Source organism: Helianthus annuus, chromosome 9 (genome assembly GCF_002127325.2).
Source record: "Helianthus annuus cultivar XRQ/B chromosome 9, HanXRQr2.0-SUNRISE, whole genome shotgun sequence".
Taxonomy (NCBI): domain Eukaryota; kingdom Viridiplantae; phylum Streptophyta; class Magnoliopsida; order Asterales; family Asteraceae; genus Helianthus; species Helianthus annuus.
This window is the reverse complement of record NC_035441.2, coordinates 132,578,113-132,605,811: the sequence shown is the minus strand read 5'-3', so window position 1 is coordinate 132,605,811 and position 27,699 is coordinate 132,578,113. Positions and strand designations below refer to the sequence as shown.

The 27,699-nt window shown below is 34.5% G+C and overlaps 2 protein-coding genes across 3 annotated transcripts; one reads left to right on the top strand and one right to left on the bottom strand.

The window, feature by feature from the left end:
• The first annotated feature begins 1,621 nt into the window (after positions 1 to 1,621).
• Positions 1,622 to 20,100, top strand: LOC110889254 (protein MON2 homolog). Of its 2 annotated transcripts, XM_022136762.2 has the most exons (44): positions 1,622 to 1,949; positions 3,100 to 3,285; positions 4,595 to 4,684; positions 5,038 to 5,111; positions 5,495 to 5,650; positions 5,718 to 5,838; positions 6,319 to 6,374; positions 6,703 to 6,757; positions 6,893 to 6,949; positions 7,026 to 7,127; positions 7,405 to 7,485; positions 7,591 to 7,643; positions 8,109 to 8,178; positions 8,489 to 8,552; positions 8,824 to 8,972; positions 9,049 to 9,176; positions 9,255 to 9,312; positions 9,428 to 9,525; positions 9,728 to 9,815; positions 9,909 to 9,974; positions 10,061 to 10,120; positions 10,236 to 10,322; positions 10,463 to 10,649; positions 10,812 to 10,855; positions 10,942 to 11,061; positions 11,161 to 11,283; positions 11,928 to 11,980; positions 12,058 to 12,106; positions 12,420 to 12,478; positions 12,860 to 12,999; positions 13,099 to 13,259; positions 13,412 to 13,540; positions 13,857 to 13,942; positions 14,038 to 14,153; positions 14,239 to 14,351; positions 14,463 to 14,586; positions 14,685 to 14,806; positions 15,647 to 15,833; positions 16,202 to 16,403; positions 17,050 to 17,377; positions 17,459 to 17,598; positions 17,898 to 18,019; positions 18,103 to 18,307; positions 19,821 to 20,100. In XM_022136762.2, the coding sequence occupies exons 1-44, from the start codon at positions 1,845 to 1,847 to the stop codon at positions 19,906 to 19,908; spliced, it is 4,902 nt and encodes a 1,633-aa protein (XP_021992454.1). In that variant the 5' UTR covers positions 1,622 to 1,844; the 3' UTR covers positions 19,909 to 20,100. The 2 variants fall into 2 exon arrangements, with proteins under 2 accessions (XP_021992454.1, XP_035833494.1); XM_035977601.1 differs by lacking the exons at positions 1,622 to 1,949; positions 3,100 to 3,285; positions 4,595 to 4,684; positions 5,038 to 5,111; positions 5,495 to 5,650 and having other exon boundaries at positions 5,766 to 5,830.
• A 5,552-nt stretch (positions 20,101 to 25,652) lies between these two features.
• Positions 25,653 to 27,325, bottom strand: LOC110889255 (14-3-3-like protein). The gene is made up of 3 exons (XM_022136763.2): positions 26,736 to 27,325; positions 26,064 to 26,186; positions 25,653 to 25,973 (listed from the first exon to the last, which is right to left on the bottom strand). The coding sequence occupies exons 1-3, from the start codon at positions 27,222 to 27,224 to the stop codon at positions 25,806 to 25,808; spliced, it is 780 nt and encodes a 259-aa protein (XP_021992455.1). The 5' UTR covers positions 27,225 to 27,325; the 3' UTR covers positions 25,653 to 25,805.
• Positions 27,326 to 27,699: the final 374 nt, after the last annotated feature.

Genomic DNA, 27,699 nt, shown 5'->3' with positions numbered 1-27,699 from the left:
AGGACAATTTTTCTAAATATTAATAGCCTGCAATCACCAACCACCGCTAGCCACCATCTCAAGCCATCACCACTTGCCAAGCACTGCCACACTACCACAACCCCACCATCCGGCGACCACCACTTGCCATCACCACCAGCCCACCATCACCTGCCACCACAACCCACCCAATCATCATTTTTCAACTAGTCCACACTGAATTTAGGAATTTCCAACCACTCAATACGACCTTCATTCCCGATTCATAATTGCCATCACGGACTTCATCAATCAACAACTTTTCACCACCACTTCATCTTCCCAATCCTTGACCCACCAAAATCATACTGAAGCTAAAGAACAAGTTAGAAGAAGATTACACACCACTAAACCCTATCAAGAAAGACTCTTAAATATGGCGGAAGCCCGAAGAGAAATTGTCACCACCCTCAAGATCAAAACAACAAAAATAAAATTTCTATTTTTTTTTTTTTACTTTTTGGATGAGCCAAAACCTGCAAAACCCATCATAGCTGCAACATCAGGGTCCACTTCAACTTCCTTCTCTATTGCCTTCTCTTTCTGTTAAAAAAACATAAACGTACACATCAATCAGACTCCTTTGATTCTAAGCTGGCGGCTAGGGTTTCATTAGACGGTGGGACGCCAGATCTATGGAGTTGGAGTTGTTGGTGGTCAGATGAGGGTGGTGCGGTGGGGTTGGTGGTTGTCGGCATGTGGGGGTGTGGTGGTCGGCAGGTTGCGGTGGTTGTTGACAGAAGAAAGGGTTATGGAGGCGATGGGTTAGTTGTGGCGGGTGGAGGTGGTCCGGTGGCGGTGGTGGCTGTTGTTCTGATGAAGAAGATGGTGATGGTTGTGGAGGTAATAAAGGGAGACAGATAGATATAGAGAGAGGCAATACAGTATAGTGTGTGTGATTTGAGAGTGAGATTTTTAATTTTATAAGTCCGCCCGTAGTGGGGCGTTTTGTTTAAAAAAAATTGAAAAAAAACGCCTAAAAACGCCCCTCCCACCATTACATGGGGCGTTTTTTTTTTTTAAAATTTCAAAAATTTGGTTCCAGCGTTTTATTTATAACGCTTTGTTAATTTTTGGGGGGCCAATCAATGTTAAGCATGTATGACAATCACCCACCATTGCATGTGCACAAGTTTGACCAGCCAATCCCATTTCTTTGCTTTTTTTTTTTTTTTTGTTTAACAATTGGAAGGGGCGTTATTGGCATAATGCCCCACTACGCCACTTTTGCTATAATGCCCCCTTGCTGACTAGGACGCCACGTGTCGTATAATGCCCCATGGTGGGGGCATTATAACCTCTACCACTACACATGGTCTAAAGATATTAGTTTTCTAATATATTAAAAAGATTTTGTTTTATTTATTAATAAAAAAATTAACAAAAAATGGGTAGAAAGACTAAACTACCTCTGTTTGACTAGATTTAACAAGAAATATTAACTGGGTTAGGTGTAAAGGACAATACGTGCAAGGATTTTTTTATATAAAGAGCAAAACATGTCAAAATTCGTGTTAAGATAAAGGACAAAACGTGTAATTTTTCCAAAATTTTAAAGTAAAAACACAGAAACAATTTTAGGGCAAGAACAAAGGCAACGAACATGACCCGAACCCATCGATGCCACCTAGCTCAACTAGCCTCAGGTCTTTAGTTGCGCACTTCTACGCTTCTCGTTCTTCTATGCACATCACACGTGCATCACAACTAAACATCACACAACTGATACTAATAACAAGATCTACAAACCGAAAAATCTGACCTCAGGATTTCAATAGATCGATCGATCGCTCGAAGGCGTATGTGAATTGCGAGAGAGGACGAAGATGGCGTTTATGGCGGTTTTGGAGTCAGATCTACGTGCTCTCTCCGCCGAAGCTCGCCGTAGGTATCCCGCCATTAAAGACGGAGCTGAACACGCGATTTTGAAGGTTAATTTCACGTTAACCGTCTTCTGTTTGTTCCAATTTGATGTTACATCTCGTTTTATTTGATCTGTATTTGTTATATGTGAAACTGATCTTGATATGTGCAATGCTAGGGCTACATAGCTGGTGAAAGAACTGTTGCTTTGTGAAGTTGAGTATTTAGCAGTAGCAGATGTATAGAATTAGGTGTTAGTTTGCAAATTGTTGAGCAGCCTAGGGTTCTGTAGTCTTACATTGAGTTATCTTTTTCGATTAAACTGTTTGCAAATTCGTTGTGACATTTTGTTTTATTTGGATTGATTTCATCTGTGTTTGTTATGTATGAAATTGATCTTAATATATGCAAGTGTACGGATACTAGGTTTATATAATTGTTGCTTTATGAACTTGAGTGTTTAGCAGTAGCAGTGGTACAAAATTAGGTGTTAGTTTGCGAATTGTTGAGTAGCCTAGGGTTCTGCAGTCTTCCATTGAGTTATCTTTTTTTGGATTAAACTGTTTGCAAATTCATTGTGACATTTCATTTTATTTGGATTGATTTGATCTGTATTTGTTACGTATGAAATTGATCTTGATATGTGCAAGTGTACGGATGCTAGGTTTACATAGCTGGTGAAAGAATTGTTGCTTTGTGAACTTGAGTATTTAGCAGTAGCAGCTGTACAGAATTAGGTGTTAGCTTGCAAATTTTTGAGTAGCCTAGGGTTCTGCAGTCTTACATCGAGTTATCTTTTTGCGATTAAACTGTTTGTAAATTTGTTGTGACATTTCGTTTTATTCGGATTAATTTAATCTGTATATGTTATGTATGAAATTGATCTTGATATGTACAAGTGTACGGATGCTAGGTTTACATAGCTGGTGAAAGAATTGCTGCTTTATGGACCTGAGTATTTAGCTGTAGCAGCTGTAAAGATTTAGGTGTTAGTTTGCAAATTGTTGAACACTAGCAGCCTAGGGTTCTGCTGTCTTACAGAATTAGGTGTTAGTTATCTTCTTTAATTAGACCGTTTTATGCAATATTACATCAGGTGCATTTGAAGGTGTTAAATACGATTAACTTTTTTTGATGAGTGAATCAACTTGAGCTGGTAATATGTTGTTGGATGTTTGTGTGTTGAGGTTGAGATTTATGTTGTTGGATACCTTGCAGCTCCGGTCGTTGTCAAGTTCTAGTGAGATTGCGCAACATGATGATATATTGAGGATTTTTTTGATGGCATGTCAAGTTAAGACGATCAAACTGAGTGTCATTGGTCTATCGTGTTTGCAAAAGCTCATAGCACATGATGCGGTAGCCTCATCAGCCTTAAATGAGATCCTTGTCACCCTTAAAGATGTAAGTGTGTTTGGGTCTTTCTTCTTTACTGTTTAATCTATGCAACGGCGTTCTAGCAGAAGTAACAATGTGAAGTAGCTTGGTTTGTACATATATGTGTCTCCAAAGCTTTGGTCGTCTCTTTCTTTTCCTTCTTCTAGTTTTCTGAAGCTTTTCATTTTAGGCTACACAAGTAGCGTGTGATACATTGCTTTGTTGTTCTTATTGTTTTATGTCAATGCCCATGCTTGTCATTGTTTTCAAGGTTTAGGAACTAACAAAATGATATTCCGATGATTAAAGTAATAAATAGTTTGGTATATTGGATTTAGGCTGTTTTTCTTTGTATATTTATTTTGCCCCTTTCAAAGTCAAAATCCTATTGATGTTTGTTTTTGACTTTAAGTGCAAGTTTCATGAAGGTCAGGTGGGCTAAAGTCAATCCTTGCAGAATTTAGTTAAAGATAAGCTAACCAAAATCGCCAACTTGATTTGTAATCAGAAGACTAAATAAGGGTGAACGATAATGCCAATGGCATGAATCATAAGATATGGCACTTGTCGCAAGTAGTGTAGTTCTTTATCAAAAGTGATATGTAGAAGTAGTTTAGAGCTATCTTATAGAAATTAGGCTATAGGGTGTGGTCATGACCCTCAAGACCACCATTACCTTCCATGTCAACGCCATGTCACCCCACTCTCATCCACCATCCAAATCCACCATCCTATATGGTGTGGTCAAGACCCAAACCACCATCCCCATTTAAAAAAAATTATTTTGTGTAAAATATATTTAACTAATTAAGGTAAGGGAGGTGCATAGTTGCCATGGTTTAATCCATGCCAACCATGGTGGTTCTCTAAGGGGGTGGTGTAGCACATCATCCACCATCCTAGGTGGCAATCCATGACCCATCCCATGCCCCCCATACCCCTTAGCCTTAGTGCCGAGCTAAGGAGTTTAGGGATTTGATTCTAATTTTCAGGTAATTATTATGTTTTTTTTTTCTTTTTAGATTTCTTAGTAAATATTTTATATGGCATACGGGGTTAATACGTAAAACATATCTTATGCAGTTCATTAAGATCACCAATTGTTTTTGTATCTTCCCTTGTGTAGCATATGTGTAGGGTAATACTTGCTTTGACTTGAGTCACATATTATATTCCTGGATGCTATATAAACTGAGTTAAATATTTTTGCATACTTATGTAAATTAGTTGTTTTGTTAGAGATAGTCTTTAAGGTTTTTGATTGGAACATATACTTTGCAAGGAAACTCGTATCGTGGTTTCTAGAAATTACTGTAAAAATTTGTTGTTTTCCCAGCATGGTGAGATGGCAGATGAAGGGGTTCAACTTAAGACTCTTCAAACAGTACTCATAATTTTCCAATCCCGCCTACAACCTGATAGTGAGGTAAGCCTTGTAGTAATGATTTTGAACTCCAAATTTGCTGTGTTTTCCTCCCTTTTAGCTATTGTAATTACTTTACTCTTTAAGGGTATCTGTATATGTGTCTTCATGCATCAGTTTGTTTATAGTATTTTAATATTGAAGAAGCTTTTCATTTCTTCGTATTTTCCAACTTGCAACAAGCTTGGTTTTGAGCACTTTGTTTTTCTGTATATATGTGCTTCTAAAGTCTACATTTTTTTATCATTAGTTCCTAGACGTCCTTTCTATCTTGTGTGTGTGTATATATATATATATATATATATATATATATATATATATATATATTGAATTTACTTTTTATTTGTGATTCTCAGGAGCATACTGCCCAAGCTCTTGGTATCTGTCTTCGACTTCTTGAGAACAACAAATCCTCTGACAGTGTACGAAAGTAAGATGCAACCAGTCAAATACAATACATTTTACATATATGTATATGTCACTGTCCCACATTATTAATGTGTGTATGTTTGCTTTTTTGTCAACTAATTTAGTAATTGGACAAACAACCATTATTGGAAATTAAAAGAAATACGTGATTGGAAATTATGTACTTTTACTTCCAAACAAATGCATTCGCTTATCTAGTAGGATACAAAGGTATGATTAGGATAGTCATACATAAGTGCATTTGGGTATTTAACTTGTTAGTTGGATGCTAACTAGTTTTTTTTTTTTTGTTGCTAATTGTTTGGGTAGTTGTTACCGTTGTTGGCTTATGTTCACTTCGGTTTTAACTAATATTCACTTTATTTTTTACCGAGACATTTCCAGTACTGCTGCAGCGACTTTTAGACAAGCAGTGGCATTAATATTTGACCATGTCCTTTCTTCTGAGGCGCTTCCAGCGGGAAAACTTGTTCATGGAGGATACGTTTCGCGAAGTGCTTCAGTTACCTCTGATGTTAATCATAGCATCAACAATTCGAAGTACGCAACATCTTTCGTAACAAATTGTATTAGTTCTTTTCTTAATGAAATGATCCGTGATGTGTAGGTCTTTGGAGGAAGAATTTGCCTCTTTAGGAAAATTAAAAATGCGGGAGACCCCTACAAAAGCTGGAAAACTTGGGCTACGGTTGCTTGAGGACCTGACAGCTCTTGCTGCAGGTGGATCTGTATGTGACATTATCTGTTTAAACTATTTTCTATAAGTTCTTTTGCTGAGAAGTTTGTAGATTTGCGAGATCTGTATGCTTAGGGTATATGTCACTAAAAAGCAGTTCCACCAAGGTCACTTGAACTTCTTTTGAAGAGGATTTAAGTAAAAATTGATCTGAAACCTGTATTACTATTTATATATGCTGAGGTCACATCCTAATTGTGTAAACTTGATGACATGGCGTGCGAGTAAGTATTACACAATTGGCAAGCTTTGTCGGTATATGTATCCAGTAATACAAGTTGCGAGTTAACATGTTTTATATATGAAATGAAGTTGAAACTCAAGTACTTAAACCTCTTAAAAAGAGTTTTGAGTGACCTAGGTGGAACAATTGTGAAAGTTGGTTGGTATTTACTGACTTTTTAGTGACATTTAATTAAAGTTCATATGCTTCAAGATATGTGAATATCAATTATATGTCCTCTTTTTTCAGGCCAGCTGGTTACGTGTTGGTTCCATACAACGGACCTTTGCACTTGATATACTTGAGTAGGGCCTCTTCCTTGGTTATGTTTTTCTGTTATCATCACATTAAGAACCAGAAACTACTTAATTAATGGAAATTTTCTGGTTCTTTCCAATTGGAATGAATTCTTATCATAAGGAAATACTAAAAACACAATGAGTCGTGCAAAATAAATGTCTAGATACATTAGAGAAGCAAAAAGAAAACCATCTCAAATGTGTATCTTTATTTAGGAAGTACCTTTACATCTGTGAACATGAGAAGTTTTTGTTTTATGTTAATTATTTTGATTCAGAAATGCAACCGAGTGATCAACTTATTATGTTTTTGCTTTGCTGTTTGAATCCTCAGATTTATTCTGTCTAATTATGTAGCTGTGTTTAGAACTCTGCTACCCTATGAGCAGGTAATTACCGATTCATTTTTATTTATATATTTTTTTAAATTACAGAATTACTTCTCTCTCTCTCTCTCTCTCTCTTATGTATCGAAAGTACTTGTAAAGTATTTGTGAATTGCTGTGAGCCTTGAATGTGTACAGGTTTTACGTCACCAGATTTGTTCACTTTTAATGACTTCACTTCGTACCAATTCTGAGGTGACTGGTCTGTTCAGCATTTGTATAATTTAAATCCTATTTCACCTTTAATTTATTTAACTTTATTTCATAACAGACTGAGGGAGAAACTGGAGAACCTTATTTTCGCCGCCTTGTCTTGCGGTCAGTGGCCCATATAATTAGGCATTATAGTTCATCCCTCATCACTGAATCTGAGGTATGGCTTTTCTTTTCTTGCTAATAAAAATAGTTAACAATTGTGAATGCTTAACAAATATGAAACCATTGACCATTGGAGGAAGTCCAGTGTTTGCAATGAAAATGATAAAACACCGGGAATAGAACACTTTTTTTTTTTTGCTGAACAGATAACGTCATAATTCTGATCCTTGCAAAGTGTTTCTGTTTATATTATTGTTGGTGCTTGCAAGGTTTCTTGGTGGACTGACTTTATTCTATGCTTTTTAGTTTTGATTTTGGTAATTTGTTTATAGGTATTTCTCAGCATGTTAGTGAGGGCCACGTCGCTTGATTTGCCGTTGTGGCACCGCATTCTTGTACTTGAAATCTTGAGGGTAATTTTGACGTATTAAATACAGATAACACTTTTTAAATTTTTTATTGGTAAACATTTACTTCCAATAACTTCATCTAATCACTAATAGCTGGGGATTTGGCAGGGTTTCTGTGTGGAAGCACATACTCTGAGAATTTTGTTTCAGAACTTTGACATGTAAGCTAATGTTGTGTCTTTTTCACACAAACAGTTAATTTTTCAATTGGTGGAAAATATGAATTTGTTCATATTGCTTCCCAAGTCAAGAACTCGCTGTTACGGTGTTACCAATCAAGCCCATATGTGCTTTGTAATATTTGTTTTTGCAACCAATGAAACTTAATCTTAATTTGGACTAATAGACCAATAAGGATTTGATTATTGAATACAGGAGAATACAATAGCCATATAAACATGCTTGAATAAACATGGTTAACAAGAAAACCTTATCCTATTAGGTAACTCATTAATGCTAAATAATATCAAAATATGCCAATAATAATGATGGACAATCCTTATAAACTCTAGTGGATATCACTCCTAACATATATGTCGTGCACCCTGCCGTTAGATTGTATGTTTGTATCTTAATTAGTTCTATTTTGACGAAAAGTAGATAATGATGTGATATGTTCTTTGCAGGAACCCAAAGAATACAAATGTAGTAGAGGGTATGATAAAAGCTCTTGCTCGGGTGGTTTCGAGTGTGCAGGTAATTTTACTTATATTCTATCAAGCTTCTGTTTGACCTGTTTGAGATGAAACAGAGAAAAAAACCCGAATTGACCCATTCATAAATCATAATTAAAAAAATGGGTCGGAATTGTCACCTTTAGTCAATAGTTCTAACCTATGTGGAAGGGCCTAGGGACATTGAGAAGTTGTTTGAGACTTAAATATGCACTTATTTTGTTTCCAATTATAATATTATAGCTATAATAAAGTTACATGTCTTGTAATATGGACATGTATTTGACTATGGACATGAGTAGAACTATCTATAACATATTTTCCTTTTTCAGTTTCAGGACACAAGTGAGGAGAGCTTGGCAGCTGTTGCGGGGATGTTTACAAGTAAAGCCAAAGGTAAGGACAATCAAATGATCAATGATGGGGAAATATTTATATGCTTACCTACTATTACTGCATTCCTTAGAAATTATATATGCAAACTTTCCCCTATGTGCAACTTTGTTTTTGTTGGTTTATATTTTCACATACTTTTTTTACGTTATACAGTTTTTTTTTAAATCCAGAAATAGGTATATGGATGTCATATTTGTAATGTTTTTGTGCAATTTACCTGTTTCTATCAACTTGCATATGCAACATTAGCTGATAAATAATTTATTGTCAGGAATTGAATGGAGTTTAGATAATGATGCATCAAATGCTGCTGTGTTGGTTGCGAGTGAAGCCCATGCGGTAACTTTGGCTATTGAAGGCCTGCTTGGAGTTGTTTTCACTGTGGCAACCTTGACAGATGAAGCAGTGGATGTTGGTGAGGTAACTTTGCATTTATTTAGTTATGAATTTCATATTCTTATTTTTCTGTAACATATGTCATCATTATTGCTCCCAGCTTGAGTCCCCAAGATGTGATTCAGATCCACCTGCAAAAGTAATTGGAAAAACTGCAGTTCTATGCACAACAATGGTTGATTCAGTGTGGTTGACTATCCTTGATGCACTATCCTTGATTTTGACCAAGTACTGTGTTTGCTAACAAATTCTTGTGTCTGTATTGCATAACCATCCATAATTTCTCATTGAAGCTTTATTTAGCAGATCACAAGGTGAAGCTATAGTGTTGGAGATATTGAAGGGTTATCAAGCATTCACACAGGTATCCCTTAAATTCTTGTACGGCAGGGTTATCAGCATAAGGATATCTTCTCTTTATATTATGCCATTGGTCACTTAATCTTTTATGTGTATGTTGGCTATTCCTGCTTTCTTAGGCATGCGGTGTTCTTCGGGCTGTAGAACCTTTGAATTCATTTCTTGCATCACTTTGCAAATTCACCATAAGTTCATCAAATGAACCTGATAGGAAAAGGTACTCAAGTTCTTTTTGGTCATATAGTATGTATATTAATTGATTATTATTGTTGTCAAATGCCACCATGGAATTGCAACCTTTTAAATTTTCTTATGGTCAACCTTGTAAATTTCTCCTTTAAATATTTTAACAATCATTACTTCTATGATCTGTTTGCTAGGGTAACTTCTTATCATTACTAATTATCTTTTCATGTTAGCCGTACTTTACAATCTCCGGGGTCAAAGCGGACAGAACTAGTGGTGGAACAAAGGGATGTCGTTGTTCTAACACTTAAAAATTTTCAGGTACGTGGTATGTGTGAATGTCATTGTAATAAAATAGCTTATTTCTGGTGTCTAATTGGTATGATGTTTTATTTTGTCTTTTATATAAGTTAGGCCCTCAGGACTCTCTTCAACATAACTCATCGTTTATACAATGTTCTGGGACCTTCGTGGGTGTTGGTATGACTATTTACTTTCTTCACACACACTCAGAGATACACACACACGAGTTAGAAAGTAACACCTGTTTATGTTCTACATTGGAGGTTTTGGAGACTCTAGCAGCACTTGATAGAGCAATTAATTCTCCACATGCAACAACCCAGGTAAATCTTCCATCAAGTCTCCTGTCGGGTCCCACATTTGGACTTCTTCAGAACTCATGGCATTAATCTCTGAGTTTTTTTTCATTTTTTATATTTGTTTTTTATTTTAAAACAGGAGGTATCTGCAGCTGTCTCAAAGCTTACTAGAGAACCATCTGGCCAGTACAGTGACTTCAGCATTCTGTCAACATTGAATTCTCAGGTGATCTCTTTGTTACACTCTCAACTAATAGATGTAATTAGTTTCTTTTTACCAAGTACCGACTTACATTTTCTTTCTCTCTGTATATTTACTGTATAGTCTAGAAGTTTTAACATATTTTCTTCTTTTTTTATTTGAAGTTGTTTGAGAGCTCTGGACTCATGAATATATCAGCAGTGAGGTCACTTCTTTCTGCGCTCCGCCAGTTGTCATATCAATCAATGGCTGGAACGTTAAGTGGCATTTCGCAAACATCAAGTCAGAAAACAGGAAGCATTAGTTTCGCAGTAGAGAGAATGATATCCATTTTAGTCAATAATCTTCACAGTAAGTTGAAGAAAGTTATTGAATAGCTGTCTTTCATTTTCAGGCAAATGCTATTTAAAACAAATCTGCTAAAAGGGAAAGGAAAATTAACATCTAAATCAAAAGATTTTGTTTTAAGTTTTAATATTTGCTTTAGTTTATGGCTTAAGTATTTTGTTGCAGGGATTCAGCCATTGTGGGATGAAGTTGTTGGACATTTTATTGAGGTTATTACATCACATTATTATGCATTATGAATAATGCTGCTATCATAATTGCAAGCACTTATTGATAAATTAAAATATCATTACAGCTTGCTAATAGCCCTAACCACCACTTGCGAGCAATGGCACTTAATGCTTTGGATCAATCAATTTCTGCTGTTTTAGGTTCAGATAAGTTTGAGGAGAATGCACTATCAAGACACCATGGTGTATGTGACAATATTTCATAGATTCACTCTTTTCTTGATACGTCTCCCTTTTTTCGTAGGATAATTATAGTTTCTGTTATAAACTCTGTTTTTTGCTAGATCAAAACAGAAATGAAGGCACTTGAAATTTCTATCATATCTCCGCTACATATACTTTATGATTCATGTCCGAATAGTGATGTTAATGCTGGATCTTTAAAAATCCTCCTGCATGTTTTAGAGGTAATTCTTTTGCAATCGCAGATTTGTTTCGTTTTCTGTTTCAACACCTGTAATATTTGCAAGATGTTTCTTTCTGGTAAATTTTTCAGCAAAAAAGTACACCAATTTCTCAAAGTCATCATTACAACTTGACGTGTCAGTTTGGACCTATTTACTTATGGGATCGGTTTGAGTTCATTTAGTCTCAAAATGTCCAATGTGTCAAATAAGAACTAGCCAGAAAGGGAATAGGTCAAATGGGCCCAACAGGGTTAAAGTGCTCTCAAAAGTTTTTTTTATTACACACAACCTCCAAATCCGTTTTATTTAAAGGTATGGATTATTATTGTTATCACACTTAAATTATTTAAAACATAAAAAGTGGACAAAAATGTTTGTTTGGGCCAGCTTGACCTAACCCGGCCTGTTTTGATCCATTACCCAACCTGCGTGACCCATCCATCTTGTTACCTTTTGTTGCATCCTTCTGAAAGTTGTTATCTTTTACAAGATTCTTTCTTTATGCTGTTAATATTGAGGATACTGAGTATTATTGTCAGACTAAATTTGGAACAGATTTGCGATTTTTGTGGGAGGGAGGAACTATATGCTTTATTTTTTTGTACATGCATGTTCTTTTTTCATAATGGAAACCTTTTTTTCAGAGGCATGGAGATAAGCTGTTTTATAGCTGGCCAAATATCCTTGAAATGCTAAGGTAATTATTCGCTACATTTTTGTTTTCTTTTTTGGTGTTGTGATGTTGGTTAAACTTCTCATTCCATTTTTCTTTAGATCAGTTGCTGGGTCATCTGAAAAGGATATAGTCACTCTTGGATTCCAGGTTAGTAAGATTGTAGCAACATGTTTAGAAATTAGGAGTTCTAAATAATATCATAATAATACAATATTCTATATTCAAGAGGCTTATAGACCTAGTGGCACTATATAAAGTATAATCTTATGAATAAGGCTATATACATTTTCAGATCATAAAGTTATTATCACTAGTCAACGATTGCAAAAAAAGTATAGGTTATCCATTCAAAGTTAATGAAAAGTGGTACTTTTGGGGAATAGTTGATAAAAAAGTACTTGTAGAGTCCTAGAATATTTTCACTTGTTTTATTTATGTAACTTGGTCTCGTTTTTTGTAGAGCCTACGAGTCATTATGAATGATGGGCTATCAACTGTACCCTCAGAATTTCTTCATGTGTGAGTTTTCTCAACTTTATATGTATATGTTATAATTTAGGGATTCCTCTCTATAGAACTTTTCTGACATTGCATTTTTGGTGCTTCTATATCTATATGTTGAAACAAATAAGCATGAGAGGCAAGGGTAGTTTTTTAATCTTTTGGCCGTTTATTGTGCTTAAGTTTATAATTTATTTGCAGTATACATTCTTAAACTCATTACAGGTCTTTTGGGCTTCTCTTTTATATATTTTTCAATAGGTTTTGTCTTTTTTAGCCTATCATGTCTAGTTTTCGATAAAGCGCTTGTTAAGTTTTTCTTTCTTTGTTTTTACTTTTTCATTAACGGTTTTTCTACTGTTTAATTGACTATTTAAATCATTCTTTTGATGTAATCAGATGTATAGATGTTACCGGTGCATATAGTTCTCAGAAGACTGAATTGAATATTAGCTTAACAGCAATTGGCCTGCTTTGGACTTCGACTGACTTTATCGCCAAGGGTCTGTTGGAGGGTCCTATAGAGGATAATGGCAAAGGTTCAGCTCTCATATGTTTTCTGTTTATCAGCTTTCATTATAGCAAAATTTGCCTATTTCACAAAATAAAAGATAAATCAAAGTTTGCCTATTCTGCAGAAACATCAGAATACATGAATGGTGAAAAGATAGAACAGACTGAGAACAGTGTTAAAAAGGTTAATCAACAAGATTCCTTGATTTCAGTAGCCGAACATGATAAATTGCTGTTTTCCGTTTTTTCGTTACTCCAAAATCTGGGAGCTGATGAAAGACCTGAGGTAACTTGTTTTCTCTACCACTCGGGCCTCAAGATTCAGATACTTTATCAGATATTTTAAAGTTTAAACGCAGAAATCTTTTCTACTCTGATAATAGTTAAAGTTTTATTAAAACATAACTTTTTTAATCATATTGCCTTGTTCATCTTTAGGTAAGGAATTCAGCTGTGCGGACACTTTTTCAAACCCTAGGAAGCCATGGGCAAAAGCTTTCAAAGAGCATGTGGGAGGATTGTCTCTGGAATTATGTTTTCACAACTTTAGATCGTGCTTCTCACATGGTAAGGTGCAGTATAGATAAAGTACCTAGAAATGGGTTTATTCTGGGTCATACTTTATATATTGGGACGGGTCAAATGGGTTGAAAGTGACCCAAAGTTCATTAAATGCTTACCTCTTAAATTACTCTGTTCAAAAAATTAGATTAGTTTCAGATAGTGAACTTTTTGTAATCATATTGTGTACATTTTCTGTATAAACTTCAATGGAAAAGGGATACAATATTTGCTGGCAAATCCAGACCGATGTTTTAAAATTAACTCATTACCCAACCCTTCCATTTTGTTATCTTTATTGGATACAATCATATAATTATAGGCTGCCACATCTTCCAAAGACGAATGGCATGGGAAAGAACTTGGTGTTCATGGTGGAAAAACTGTTCATATGCTCATACATCATAGGTATCTCAATCTATAGTTTATCTGATGCATTCTACAGTAAGCTGGATATTCTTTTCAGTCCATACAATGTTCATATGTCTTTTAATAATATGCAGTCGGAACACAGCTCAGAAACAATGGGACGAAACACTTGTGCTTGTATTTGGAGGGATTGCTCGTATTCTGCGTACTTTCTTCCCACTACTAAGAAGTATAACCAATTTTTGGTCTGGTGCGTCTTGTTTTAGATCACTATGTATACTAGCTTTTATTTTAACAAACAGAATGGCGGTTAAATCAAGCTCTTAATTTTGCAGGATGGGAATCTTTGCTTCGGTCTGTAAAGAACAGTATTGCAAATGGTAGTAAAGAAGTTGCCCTTGCTGCCGTAGGTTGTTTGCAGTCAACAGTCCTCTCTCATTCACCCAAGGTAAGTCTACTTTTCTTGGGTCATATCATATGTCTAGATCTTTTTTTTTTTTGATAAAATTTGCAAATGTTTGTATTAAGATTGTTAGAACTCAATTATATTTTGTATCAGGGAAATCTGCCAATGCCATATCTAAAATCTGTTCTTGATGTTTATGATATTGTTCTCCGCAATCCAACTGCATGTGGTGAAATGGCAACAAACAAGGTGAAGCAGGAGATAATCCATGGGCTAGGTAATCATTTAGTGACATTGGACAGCATTTCTGCATTTATGTTTTTAACATAAAAAGTCATGTCTTCAAGTTCTAAGTTTCATATTATTTTTTAACAGGAGAAGTTTATGTGCATGCACAAGGAATGTTTGAAAGTAGCATGTACGCACAGTTGCTTTCTATCATTGATTCTGCAATCAAAGAAGCAAAGACCACTCAAAATAATTTTGAAGCCGAATTTGTGAGTATGCTAATCTTTGCACAAGTAATTATTACTTCAGATTTTATCCTTACCTGAGGGCTGCATTATACTAGGAAAAATAATGGTTTGCACACAAATCTCTATAGAAATCCCAGCAGCTTAGGATTTTTTAGGGTTCACTGTTTTTATTTGCCATTGGTTCACAGTTGTCGTGTTACCTGTTCTGAATAAGTAGATTATTACTGTTCAGATATGGGATATTTTACCATTTTAGTCTGTTATGATGCTCCAAAACTTCCATTGAATTGATTAGATTTTCTTAAAGTTGAGGTGTTAATCTGCAAATTTCAGCAGGTTCATGCACCGTCCTTCATGGTCTAATTTTAAATTTTCTGTACATCCATGGGCAGTTTGGCAATATGTTTAGGAGTCTGGGTCTTTCTAGAATTTTCCAAAAAAATTGGGGATGGTTGTATTATATTGTACAAATGCAAATGCTAAAGTTCCAGCCGTAAACCCTTTTCTTGTTAAGAACTATATGTATCAAACTTTTAACGTATTTTTAAATTGCTAAGCTGCTCAAAATGTATATAAAAGTAGGTCTACGTGTTCTCATAGAAGCTAGATCATTTTAATATCTTACTTCTACTTTACCATTCTCTAGTCATTAATATATCTGGGTTCGTTACTTTTTAATCTTTGCATCAGTTTTTTACTATAAAACTACATATATCTGGGTTCGTTACTTATAATAAATTAATCCATCTTCATGTTTCCATCTTATAGTTAGGCATCGTATGAAACCGAGATAGATAGGAAACCTAGGCAGACATGCAGATCTATATGATATTATGATGGTCTAATAATATACTTCTACAGGGACATGTTCCGCCAATTCAGCGTGTAGTGCTGGAAGTCTTTCCACAGTTACGTCCGCCTCATCATCTTCCTTTATTGTGGGCAGTCTTCTTCCAGAAGCTTTTGCGTTATCTTCCAAATTCCGATTCTTCTGATCAGAATGAAGGAGATGATACAAAGCCTGTGGAATCAAAAGGCTACACTTCTGGTATTCGCTTGACAATTTATTATTTGTTTATTTATATGTTCATTTTTTTTCTTCTTTTACCTTCTGGTATTTACAATTATAAGTTGGTTTGCGTCATGTACTCATTTATCTCAAAACTGGTCAAACAAGAAAACTTAGCTAAAAGGGAACTAGTCAAATGGCTGTACGGGTTGATAGTCGTTCAAAATATATATTCATTGATTTAGATCAATATTTAATTTATAATCATACTGTTTTTGTATTTTTATATGTAATGAGTAGTTATTTACTTAAAACATGCCCAAAAAGGTGGTGTTCAGTCACCCGTTTCGACCCAGTAATGATTTTACCCACTTCACTACCTCTAAAGTTGAGTCTTATTTCTACAGATTCTAATGGGACTACTACTTCTGGTCAAGTAGAAGTAGAATCTTTGTCTACAATCTCTGATTCAAGAAAATCTTCAGCCGTGACCATTACAAGTGATTTGTTTGCTGAAAAGCTTGTTCCTGTGCTGGTAGATATGTTCTTACAGGCTCCAGCAACTGAGAAGTTTATCATCTTTCCTTACATTATTCAAGGTCTTGGAAGGTAACATATTCTTTGCAGCCATAACTGCATTTTTTTTCATTTTTTATTTCATGCATGCGAGGGGGCTAAGGAACAACAAACATCTTATTTTGTGAATTTCTGAAAGGAAAATCTAATATATGCTTTTTTATAGAGGTTGCAAAGATGGATTGGTTGGACGGGTTGGGTAACGAGTCTAAAGAGTTCATGTTTTAGTAGAGATGAGACAGTCCAGGTTGGGTTGTATTGACCCGTTAAAACTGTTTTGTCCAGTTCTCAGAGTTTTATAGATGTATTTAACGTGTAAATTCTGATTGCATAAACAATTAAACAATTTAGGAGGTTGAAAATATACTTTTTGTAACTTTAACCCATCTGAGCTGTTGCCCATTCAGCTATTTTTTTATTTATTTTGAGATAAATTATAACCTAAATTAACCCAGTCATAAGTAAATGGGTTGAAATGGCCACTTAAATTCATGTGTCAGTTTTGTCTAATATCCTCGATTTTTTTCCTTTTGACTACTCATAACATGCCATATATACCATTTCTAATAAAAAATTCAGATGTTGTGAAGGTATCCGAAACTTACATACAGGGTTGTTACGTTCAGTTCTGTATATTCGTTTCTGTAAAGAATTTAGAAAAAGAGTTGTGGTTATACAGGTGCATGATAACAAGAAGAGAAAATCCTGATGGTGGACTTTGGGGGCTAGCTGTTAAAAGCTTCAACCAATTGCTAGTTGATGACATCAACAGTTTTGCAAATGGGTCAAGGCCTGATGTAAGCAACAGCAACAAGCCCGCAAGAATTCGTTTATGGAAAGAAGTTGCTGATGTGTACGAAATATTCCTGGTAGGGTATTGTGGACGTGCCCTTCCTTCCAGTTCACTTGCTGCAATATCCAAGGAGGACGATGAATCCCTTGAAATGGAGCTTTTAGATGTTCTTGGGGATAAAATTCTCTTGTCAGACATTGATGCTTCTCCTGATGTAATATTTCTATCTCCAATCTATGTATATCATATATATTTTTTTTTTTAATATTTATGGTATTGAATTGACGGTTTACAGATATTGGAACGGTTGATAATAACCCTTGACCGATGTGCTTCTCGTACATGTTCATTGCCTGTTGAAACAGTTGAACTTGTGCCTCCCCACTGTAGCAGATTCTCTCTCACTTGCTTGCACAAGTTGTTTTCCTTGAGCTGGTATTTTTTCATCTTGTATATAAGTTACCGGTAATATGCCTATATATATAGGCGTTTAAAACAAAACCAATTTTAAGTAGAGAGCCGCATAAGCACTTGAACGTAGTGCTGTGGCGCTGCCAGATGTTGCGAGAGAGAGAGAGAGAAAGAGAGACGGTTACGTAACCGCTTTATGTATCACAACTAAACCAATATGTACATGTGTTTATGCGGTTCTTGCAGTCTCTACTTATGATTGATTCTGCATTGGCCGACTATATATACGTTTATTTTGTAATAATAAGTTTGCTTTTGCTCAGTTACAATGAATCAAACAACTGGAATCCGACTCGAAGCCAAGTAAGCAAAATATCTGTGATGATACTTATGGCAAGATGCGAATACATACTAAAAAAGTATTTAACTGACGAAAAGGAATTAGGTAAGTTTCATCTTTTATAAAACTTTTGTGTCATAAAGGTTTTTGTGCCAATATCTTTTTAACAATAAAACTATTATTGGAAGGTGAACGTTCATTCCCGCCTGCAAGAATCCAAGAGACTGCTTTTGTACTACAAGAGATGGCACGTGTTGTCTTGCATCCGGAAACAGCTTCAGTACTTCCGTTACATCCTTTTTTGAAGGGTGGTGGTCAATTAGAGGAGAATACCGGTCAACGCGCACATTTATTTGTCCTTTTCTCACCCTTATGTGAGCTTGTTAAGTCCAGGTAACAAATTCTTCATACACATGAAGTTCTATAGTTTTGCTTTCATAATACACAAACACACATAGGGAGAGAGAGGCGCCTTAACCAAACTTAAAAGTAGTGAACCACATAAGCCACTTGTACTTGTACTTAAAATTGATTTTATTGAACGGAGTCCACCTAATGGCATCTTAAATTTTAAGTAATATGAGTATTGTTGCTCAAGGTAGAACACTTCATGCATGTGTTAATCTATTTCAGGGGATAAATCGTTCTTTTTAAACAATACTTACCCTTTTGCCCTACTCAACTTTACTCGACTTTTGTTTATTTAAATAATAATTATACTTTTGCTCCTGTATTTTAAACCACCTACCAGTTCGGTTTCTTCATACGTTAATACTTTTTTAAAAAAAGTTGCACCGAGCATTTTGTTCTTCTTAATTTGAGTATAGTATTGCTATAGTTTTTATAACTTTAAAGGGGTGAGCAATAACTGAAACCAAACCGAAAACCGAATTAACTGAAAATTGGTTGCCGGGTTCGTATTTTCATATATTTCTAACTTTTATACCTCCATTTCATATTTTGTACCCCCATTTCATGTTTTATACCTCCATTCCATGTATTTATACCTCCATTTCATGTGTTTGTAAGCAAAAATAGCCCGAGTTTGGTTTTGGTTATTAAGCAAAATTAACCGAACCGAAAACCAACAATCTAACCGAATAATCCAAACTGGTTAACCCAAAAACAACTGGTAAAGTTAACATTATGAAGTAAAAAACAATATTTTTGGAATAAAAATTTTTACAATATTTTCCGGACTCTCAAAATCCAATATTTTACACTAGAATAATTTTTTTTCAGTAAAATTAACACTACGAAGCGAAAAAACAGGGTGGGCCGGCCCCCCTGCCTTGCCATATTGCGTGCACACCCTCTAGTGTGTGTATATATATTTATGTATAAAACATTAGTGATAATAACAATAATGAAAATAGTTATATATTTTGGAAACATCTAGTGTATCAAATATTATTATACAACTTTATTAGATTAACAAGGAATGTTTTTCACTTGTACATAGTGATAGACTGATAGGTAGATATAGTGAGGGAGTTGGAAAGAGAATGATAAGCGGTTACAGCCTTATGTTTTTGTATCACAGATAAAACAAGATGCATAAGTGTTTGCATTTCTCTATTTGAAGTCGGTTTTGTATTAATCGTCCTTTTGTTTAATAAGCACCATAAGTTTTGAATAAAATGATACGTTTCAAAAATCACAATTTGCGCTACTTCCACTTCATTGACTTGTTCTCTTTCCGCAATTATTTATTTGACCGGCTAAAGATAGCCATTCATAAGGAAATGTGGCTCAAAATTACCGCCTCTAGAAATAATGTTAACATCTCAACCGTAATTGTATAAAACTATTGTTACAAGGAGACGGTTATATTCTGGAATGTGTGTGTATTGTATGCATATATATAGAAGTTGGTTTACATATATAACTTAAACTTATGTTACAGGAATTCTCGAGTTAGAGATCTGGTGCATACTTTACTTAGGCTTGTCAGTACCGAGCTCGGAGTACATAAAATATGTTTAACAAATTAAACGCGTTCTGTAATATTTGCCAAACAATCATATTGGTTAAGATGGAGTTTGTACAAGTGTTGGTGAAAGTTTTGATCTTGATTTTTTTTTGTATTTAGAATTTCAGTTTTCAGAGTGTATTTGTAATTTGTGGATAAGGAAATGTAGCTTTGATATGATTCAAACAATTAAAATTTTAGATGTTTTTCTTCACTTGTTTCAAATGTGTTGGATATTTCATCATCAATCAGTTAGTTTCATGGCAACAACGGTGATTTTTTTTTTTTGTATGTAAAAGTTGAGTTTGTATTATCAGTAATTGCTCATAATTTCAAATTCGTTAGTCTGCTTTATATGTCATACTTTTATGTGTTTTAGTAAATAATATTTTAAAAAAGGGATTTTTACATATTTCCCCCTCCTAAGCTGACTTATTACGTATTTCCCCAAATAAAAAATACAATTACATATTTCCCCTCCCTAACCCATATATATTACATATTTCCCCTTTTCATTAAAAACTCTTATTAGATGACTATTTTACCCTTAATGAACTATTAAATGAATATTTACATATTTCTCATTTTTAATATCATCAATCAATTACATATCTCCCCAATTCATGTAGTATTATATCAATTCTTCTACTTGCTACTCTTCTCAAACAATACCATAATAATCATAATAAAAAATACAATCTTTCAAAAATGTAATCCTTACTTCTTCATAATCAAAACTATCACAGAATACAATTAGCAATAAGGTAAAAATGAATAGAAGTTCATACATATTTATTTAGATTAACTATCCGTACAGTAGATTTGTTTAAATTATTCAATGTCTTACAGCCTAAAAGTGATAACTATCCGTTTATATTCTGCAAAATTTTAGTTTCAAGTTATATGAAGTTCATCTCCAATGGTATGCAATTTATCAATATATGAACACAGTTTAAAGGAATTGCTAACAGAATTAGAATCCCTAACTTATACCAATAGTTACACAACAAAGAAACAACGGCACAACTTTCACAAATAGTTTTGCAACTCAAACATCAGCTACCCAAGTAAATCATTCCTATTAATTCTTTCAACATAAATTGAGGTTGTTTTCTAAAAAAAATAAAAAAGAAAGAACAAAAAAGTTGATTTGATCACATTCAACCGACCTTAGTAGACATGCATTCAGAAAAAAAAAATCCACCTGACCTTAGTAGACATATGCATTCAGAAAAAACTGTTTTCGGTTTAATTGATTTATATTTGCTTTCATTTTGAATATTTAATCTCCATATCTCGATATTCTTTCAGAAAAATATTTATGGTGTTGATTCAGAATTGATTTATGTTCGAAACGATTTCCGAAGATCGTTTAGATTACTCAATACATGTAATTTATTTTAATCAAAATAAATATGTATGAACTTCAATACATTTTTACCTTATTACTAATTGTATTCCGTGATAATTTTGATTGTGAAGAAGTAAGGATTACATTTTTGAAAGTTTGTATTTTTATTATGATTATTATGGTATTGTTTGAGAATAGTAGCAAGTAGAAGAATTGGTAAAATACTACATAAATTGGCGAGATATGTAATTGATTGATGATATTAGAAATGGGAAATATGTAAATATTCATTTAATAGTTCATTAAGGGTAAAATAGTCATTTAATAAGAGTTTTTAATGAAAAGGGGAAATATGTAATATATATGTGTTAGGGAGGGGAAATATGTAATTGTTTTTTTTATTTGGGGAAATACGTAATAAGCCAGCTTAGGAGGGGGAAATATGTAAAAATCCCTTTAAAAAAGATCGATTTTCTAGTTTTGTATTTTTTTCACACACAATAAACAATAAATAAAACATTATTTATAAACAATAAATAAAACATTATTTAGGCTAATACAACAGGATTTACTCTGAAGATATTTTAGGTTATAATTTATTTATATATGACTCTCTCTCTCTGATACATGAAGTTTATCTTTTATTTAAACGAGCCAAATGAGTGAGTTAACAAGCCGACTACTGAGAGAGCCACGAACTGAACCTATCTTGGTTTGGGTTTAGCTCCTGTGGCGGATCTAGACCAAAATTTTAGGGGTAACGCTCAGTTTTTTTACCATACTTCATACAATGTAACCAAACAAAAATAGAAACACGATAATAAAACGTTTCCGACCACTAGAATAGTTTGTCCATTTAAAATTGGACCAATTTTTTTAACCATAGGCGACTAATAAAACGTCCCCGACCACTAAAATAGACCAATTTTTTTTTATCATACTTTATCAAACTATTTTACATTAAAATATCTCCGATCATTAGAATAGTTTGTCTATTTAAAGTCATGATCTCATGGGTGAAAAACCTATATATCAATATTAGTAGCGGACCCATGATTTTTTTTCCAATGGGGTCCAATTTTTCGGTGTTAATGTTAAAAATTTTCGGGTCCGTCCTCGTTCGGGTCAGAGCAAGGTTTGAATTATATATTAAAAAAAAAGCAAAAACAAGTTATACAAGGATTGAAACCATGACCTCTTGTTGGTAAAGAAAGGGGAAAACCATTACACCAACTTTCCTTTTCTTTTTATGGTGTCCACCTAATTTTATTTATGGGGTCCTTATAAAATTTAATATACCGGATCTACTAACTTTTTAAAAAACATTGAAACTCGGTTTGCCAATAGGATAAAAATGGCAACAAAAATGAAATTTTAGAGATCCAAATACAAAAGATTTCATTTTTAGACTGAAGTGACAAAAGTTACCTAAACTCAGTAACTATTTCGACACTTTACATTTAAAGAAACAATAAATAAAATTGTGAAATACATAAAAGGATCTTTACTTTTGAATGATGTGTTTGCTCTGCAACGTATCAAAAAGTTCATACTCTATGTTAGAAAATACAGTAAGATAAAAATAATAAATAAATAAAATTTTAAACTAAGTTTTCGACTTTAGAGTCATCTTCTTCAAGAAAAGAACCTGCGTTAAAGCTTGTCGACCGGAAAAAGAAATAAGCCACCATTATGCCATTTATTTTTACTGATCTCTCTTTCATTTTAACTATTCCATATGAGAAGGGGTAGCGCAATATTTTTTTAAGGGTGGCGGAATACAAAAAAACGTCGAAAAAAGAAAAAAAATTACACTTCCGGAGAAAAGCCTCCTTCTATGGTAAGTCCGCCCCTGTTTAGCTTGTTTACATACTGAGCGGCTGAGCCGAGCTGGCTTGGCTTATTAACCGAGCTATTTTTAAGCGAACTTCAAACAACCCTACTCGATGGCGAGTCATTTTTCTCACTTACATTTTTTGTAGATTTAAGTATTCATTGCTATTTCAATGCTAATTTGTCACCATCTTTTCATGATGATTTTAACAGCCTTTCATGACTATATTTAGCTGCTAATTCTTAGACGTATTCTTGATTTAGAAGTCCTGTACTCCTGTGAACCATCGTAAGACCATAGAAAGAGTTCCTCAAATTTAACTTTCCAAATAAATGCCTAATGGTTAGACCATGCATTATGGTACAACGCCCTACCTATGTGGCTTCTTTTCTAGCGTGAGCGAGCATGATACACTGCACCATGGTGGCGTGAAACCCGCGTGAAAGTGGGGAGTTCGGGCTGGGTTAACCGCTTGAGGTAGAAGATGGTGGTGACCCCCCTCCATTTCAACCAATAAAACTTTTTATTTATTTATTAGGTTTAAATATTATTCTAATGAATGGTGTGTAGTGGTAAAACTTATGAAACCATTACATACTAAAGGTGAAAAAAATGAGTATGAGCTCATAACTACGTGGCATCGATGTGGCATGAAGTTTGTGATGTGACAGTGAACAATCGTAAAACGGTAACACATAGCCTTATCAAATGTTTCTTAAAAACCATAGTTTTTACAATTAATAGCCGCTGTGGTTTGGTCCAACCAATAGTATTGACAATCTTGACCCATATGTTTAAATAGAAAGTCATCTTTCAATTTTCATTATAACCTACTTCTTTTTGAACGGCGAATGTTTTAAAAGGCTTTGCCTTACCATTAGACCAACCAACCCCAACAGATGCCAGGATTTAGTGAGGCCTATGATTTTTAGAAGGCGAACCTTCTAAACGAGATATGACTCGAACCAGAATGACTAATTCTCAAAGCAACCAGTCTGATCAGAACCATTTTTTAAATGACTCGTTTAACCCGACATGTTACCCTACGACTAATCCAACCTCGTCCTAACCTGTTAACCAGTAAGACTGACCTGACCAATTTTGCCAGGTGTAACTATAATCACAGGTCGTTTGTTTACGTGACCAAGAGTCTTTTGACAGCATACAAAAAATATAGTTTATTACCATGGAGTCGGTTTTATAATGACTCACTACTTGATATATAGATAAATATAAGATGATTATGATTCATGATTGGTCAAGGTTATTGAGTGGTATCCTTTATATATTGTCAGTACCATACCATGTTTTATGTTTATACGCCTTAAATGCTACATGATCTAGATGACACCAAGTCATCAAACCATGAACTATCAAGATTTGCTGGTAGTAAAGCATTAAAGAAATGATCCAAGATAGTAAAACTTGTATTCAAAAAAAATAACAATGTGTATTTGCTAATAAAGATGGAAAAGCAGGTGACATAAGAGTATCACTCGTTTTTTCCAACGAAACAACCCTAACTCGAAATTCACAGGTTTGTTTTTAGTTTAAAAGAACTCTGATCAGTTCTATCAAACCCACGGCGTACACAGCTAAAAAAGGTCGCGCTCAGGTCAACCTGTCAGGTTTGCGGGTTGACCCATTTAACCAATCTGTATTTACAACTTAGAAAATAAAATACATATTATTAATTAAAAACTTAAAAGTGATTTCCTATTTTATGTTACGATTTATAAGAAAGATAAATGTGCAGTATGTTTTATAGTATATATATAACTATTTCATATATATATATATATAGGTAAAGGGTACTGTACAAATTCCCTTATCGTACATTACATACGCTAGAATCTCAGTCGTCCGATCATCTACCCGCAATGAAAATCGCATGTTTTTTTTTTTGTAATAATTTCGCATGTGATAAATTTGATGAAATAGCAGGTGTTTTTTTGTAATAATTTCGCATGTGTTAATTCAATTTCGCATGTGATAATTTTGATGAAATAGAAGGTTGTTTTTTTTGTAACAATTTTGCATGTGTTAATTCAATTTCGCATGTGATAATTTTGATGAAATAGCAAGTTTTTTTTAACAATTTCGCATGTGGTAATTCAATTTCGCATGTGATAATTTTGATGAAATAGCATGTTGGTTTTTGTAACAATTTCGCATGTGGTAATTTTGAAGAAATCGCATGTTAAAAAACCAACATGCGAAATTGTTACAAAAAACAACATGCGATTTTCAAAGCAGGAAGATGATCTGACGGCTGAAATTGTAGCGTACGTAATGTACGATAAGCGCATTTGTACGTTAACCAGCCCCTATATATATATATATTTGTATTTTTGTTGTAAACTTGAAACTTAATAATATGAAAAAATACAGATTAAATAGGTAATATCAACCCGCAAAAACTCATCTCATGCTCATGTATCCGACATGATTTTCAGGTTATTTTTTAGTTGGTGTCAATATTTTTGGTTTGTGATGAGTTCAACCAGTCAACCGACAAACACGATCCATTTAACGCCCACTAAATTCGGTGAGAACTGGATAGTTGAACTACGCAAGCAACTAGATATAAAGCATAATTAATTAAACAGACTAAAACACAAAGACATTAGGAACTGTGGGTGAGAGAGGTGTGTATAACTAAGCACGAAACTCCACTTCAATCAAGTATAATAATAGCAACTGCATTAACAACTTAAGCAAGAAAAGAAAATGATTACTGATCATCAGGCTTAGGTGCTTCTTTAACTTCTTCAGCAGTGTCATCCTGCATATCAGAAGTCCACAAAGTAAGGTTATCGCGAAGTAGCTGCATGATGAGAGTGCTGTCCTTGTATGAGTCCTCTCCTAAAGTATCCAATTCAGCAATTGCTTCATCAAAAGCCTGACATCCAATTACAACATCAATCAATCAATCAATCAAATGGATGCACGTATGCAGAACATGATTATGAGTCATTCATATCTATCTCACCTGTTTTGCAAGATTACAAGCGCGATCAGGTGAGTTAAGGATCTCATAGTAAAACACAGAGAAGTTGAGTGCCAGTCCTAATCTGATCGGATGGGTGGGAGCTAGTTCCGCATTCGCAATATCCTGCAACAACCAAAACATTACACTTGCTTCATCATCCATTTCCTCTAACGATCATATAAAGTTCTAATTCTTAAAAAGCGTGTGGCGATCCGATGCATCACGTATGCAAGGCGTTCATTGTTAAAAAATAAAAACCATCTACAAATAATATTTAAACATGTTAACTTTTAACCACTAAGATATCAAAATACTCTCATCATCTCTAGTCTATTTGTTCAATCAATTGTTTAATTTGTTTAAACACTAAAACCTATTGCTTAATCGAAGGTCCAATTAGTTCAATCAGATTTGACAAACTCAAACACATTGCAATCACAGTCCAATTCGTTCAAATATTAATCACTGCATAAGGTGCAGTATCTAACTACTACTATACACATGTGTGCGATGCGATGCGGTCTCAACACAATGCGTGCATTATAAACAATATATCAAGTTTAATTCAAGTGTATCTACATCAACTAATTTATATCCAAAACATAATCAACAACAAAACCAGTCACTAACATAAATCAAATCCATCACCAAAAACAAGAAACAAACCCTAACCTGAGCAGCCTTATAAGCCGAAAGAGTATTCTCAGCAGCCAGCTTCCTCTCATCTCCGGTCTTAAACTCAGCCAAATACCTATAATAATCACCTTTCATCTTCAAATAGAACACCTTTGAATCACCACCAGATGCAGATCCAATAAGTTTGGAATCCAGAACCTTCAAAATACCGTCGCAAATCGACGATAACTCCGACTCGATCTTAGATCTGTAGTCACGGATGGTGGACACGTGTCCTTCGTTGCCACGGCTCTCCTCTTTCTGCTCGATTGAAGAGATGATCCGCCACGAGGCTCTTCGTGCTCCGATGACGTTCTTGTAGGCGACGGATAAGAGGTTTCGTTCTTCGATGGTTAGTTCTTCTCCGCCGTCTGCGGCGGCGACGACTTTTTCCATGAATTCGACCATTTCTTCGTAGCGTTCGGCTTGTTCTGCGAGTTTTGCTAGGTATACGTTCTCTTCGCGAGGAGATGATGCGGCTGCCATTGCTCTGTGTGTTTGAGAGAGAACGGTTGTGGGTGAAAACCCTAATTTAGTAGCGTGGATTGTTGTCACTTGTTACTTTGACTTATTTAACCTAATTTGGATGCTCTAAGTTTACTCACTTTCCTAATTGTTAAACCGCTAAACTAACACTCTGTTCCCGAGTCTCATTTAAGAGAAGGAGTGGAAAGAAAATAAATAAAAATATGAAAAAACCATGCTCTCGAGATTTTTTAAGGATAGAAGGGGAGGGGAAATAAGGGAAAAGGGGGGAAAATTTGTTAATAGGGTAAATTACACTTTTCGTCCTTTATGTTTGTATCAGATTGCAATGGATAGCCTTTAACTTCAATAATTACAGTCACGGTCCTTTTTTTAGAAAAACCATTACACCTTACGTCCTTTGCCCATAACCTTGTTAAAATTTCCAGTTAAATATGTCTTGTGCAAGGCACATGAGGGCGGTTTAATAATTTTA

What these genes read in the sequence shown, in the direction of transcription:
- LOC110889254 (XM_022136762.2), top strand. Translation starts at nt 1,845, where the DNA reads ATGGCGTTTATGGCGGTTTTGGAGTCAGATCTACGTGCTCTCTCCGCC. An exon ending in CACTTCGTACCAATTCTGAG is followed by an intron (nt 6,950 to 7,025) that starts GTGACTGGTCTG and finishes ATTTCATAACAG; the next exon opens with ACTGAGGGAGAAACTGGAGA. An exon ending in TAACACTTAAAAATTTTCAG is followed by an intron (nt 9,816 to 9,908) that starts GTACGTGGTATG and finishes TATATAAGTTAG; the next exon opens with GCCCTCAGGACTCTCTTCAA.
- LOC110889255 (XM_022136763.2), bottom strand. Translation starts at nt 27,224, where the DNA reads ATGGCAGCCGCATCATCTCCTCGCGAAGAGAACGTATACCTAGCAAAA. An exon ending in CGGCTTATAAGGCTGCTCAG is followed by an intron (nt 26,187 to 26,735) that starts GTTAGGGTTTGT and finishes TGGTTGTTGCAG; the next exon opens with GATATTGCGAATGCGGAACT. An exon ending in CTTGTAATCTTGCAAAACAG is followed by an intron (nt 25,974 to 26,063) that starts GTGAGATAGATA and finishes ATTGGATGTCAG; the next exon opens with GCTTTTGATGAAGCAATTGC.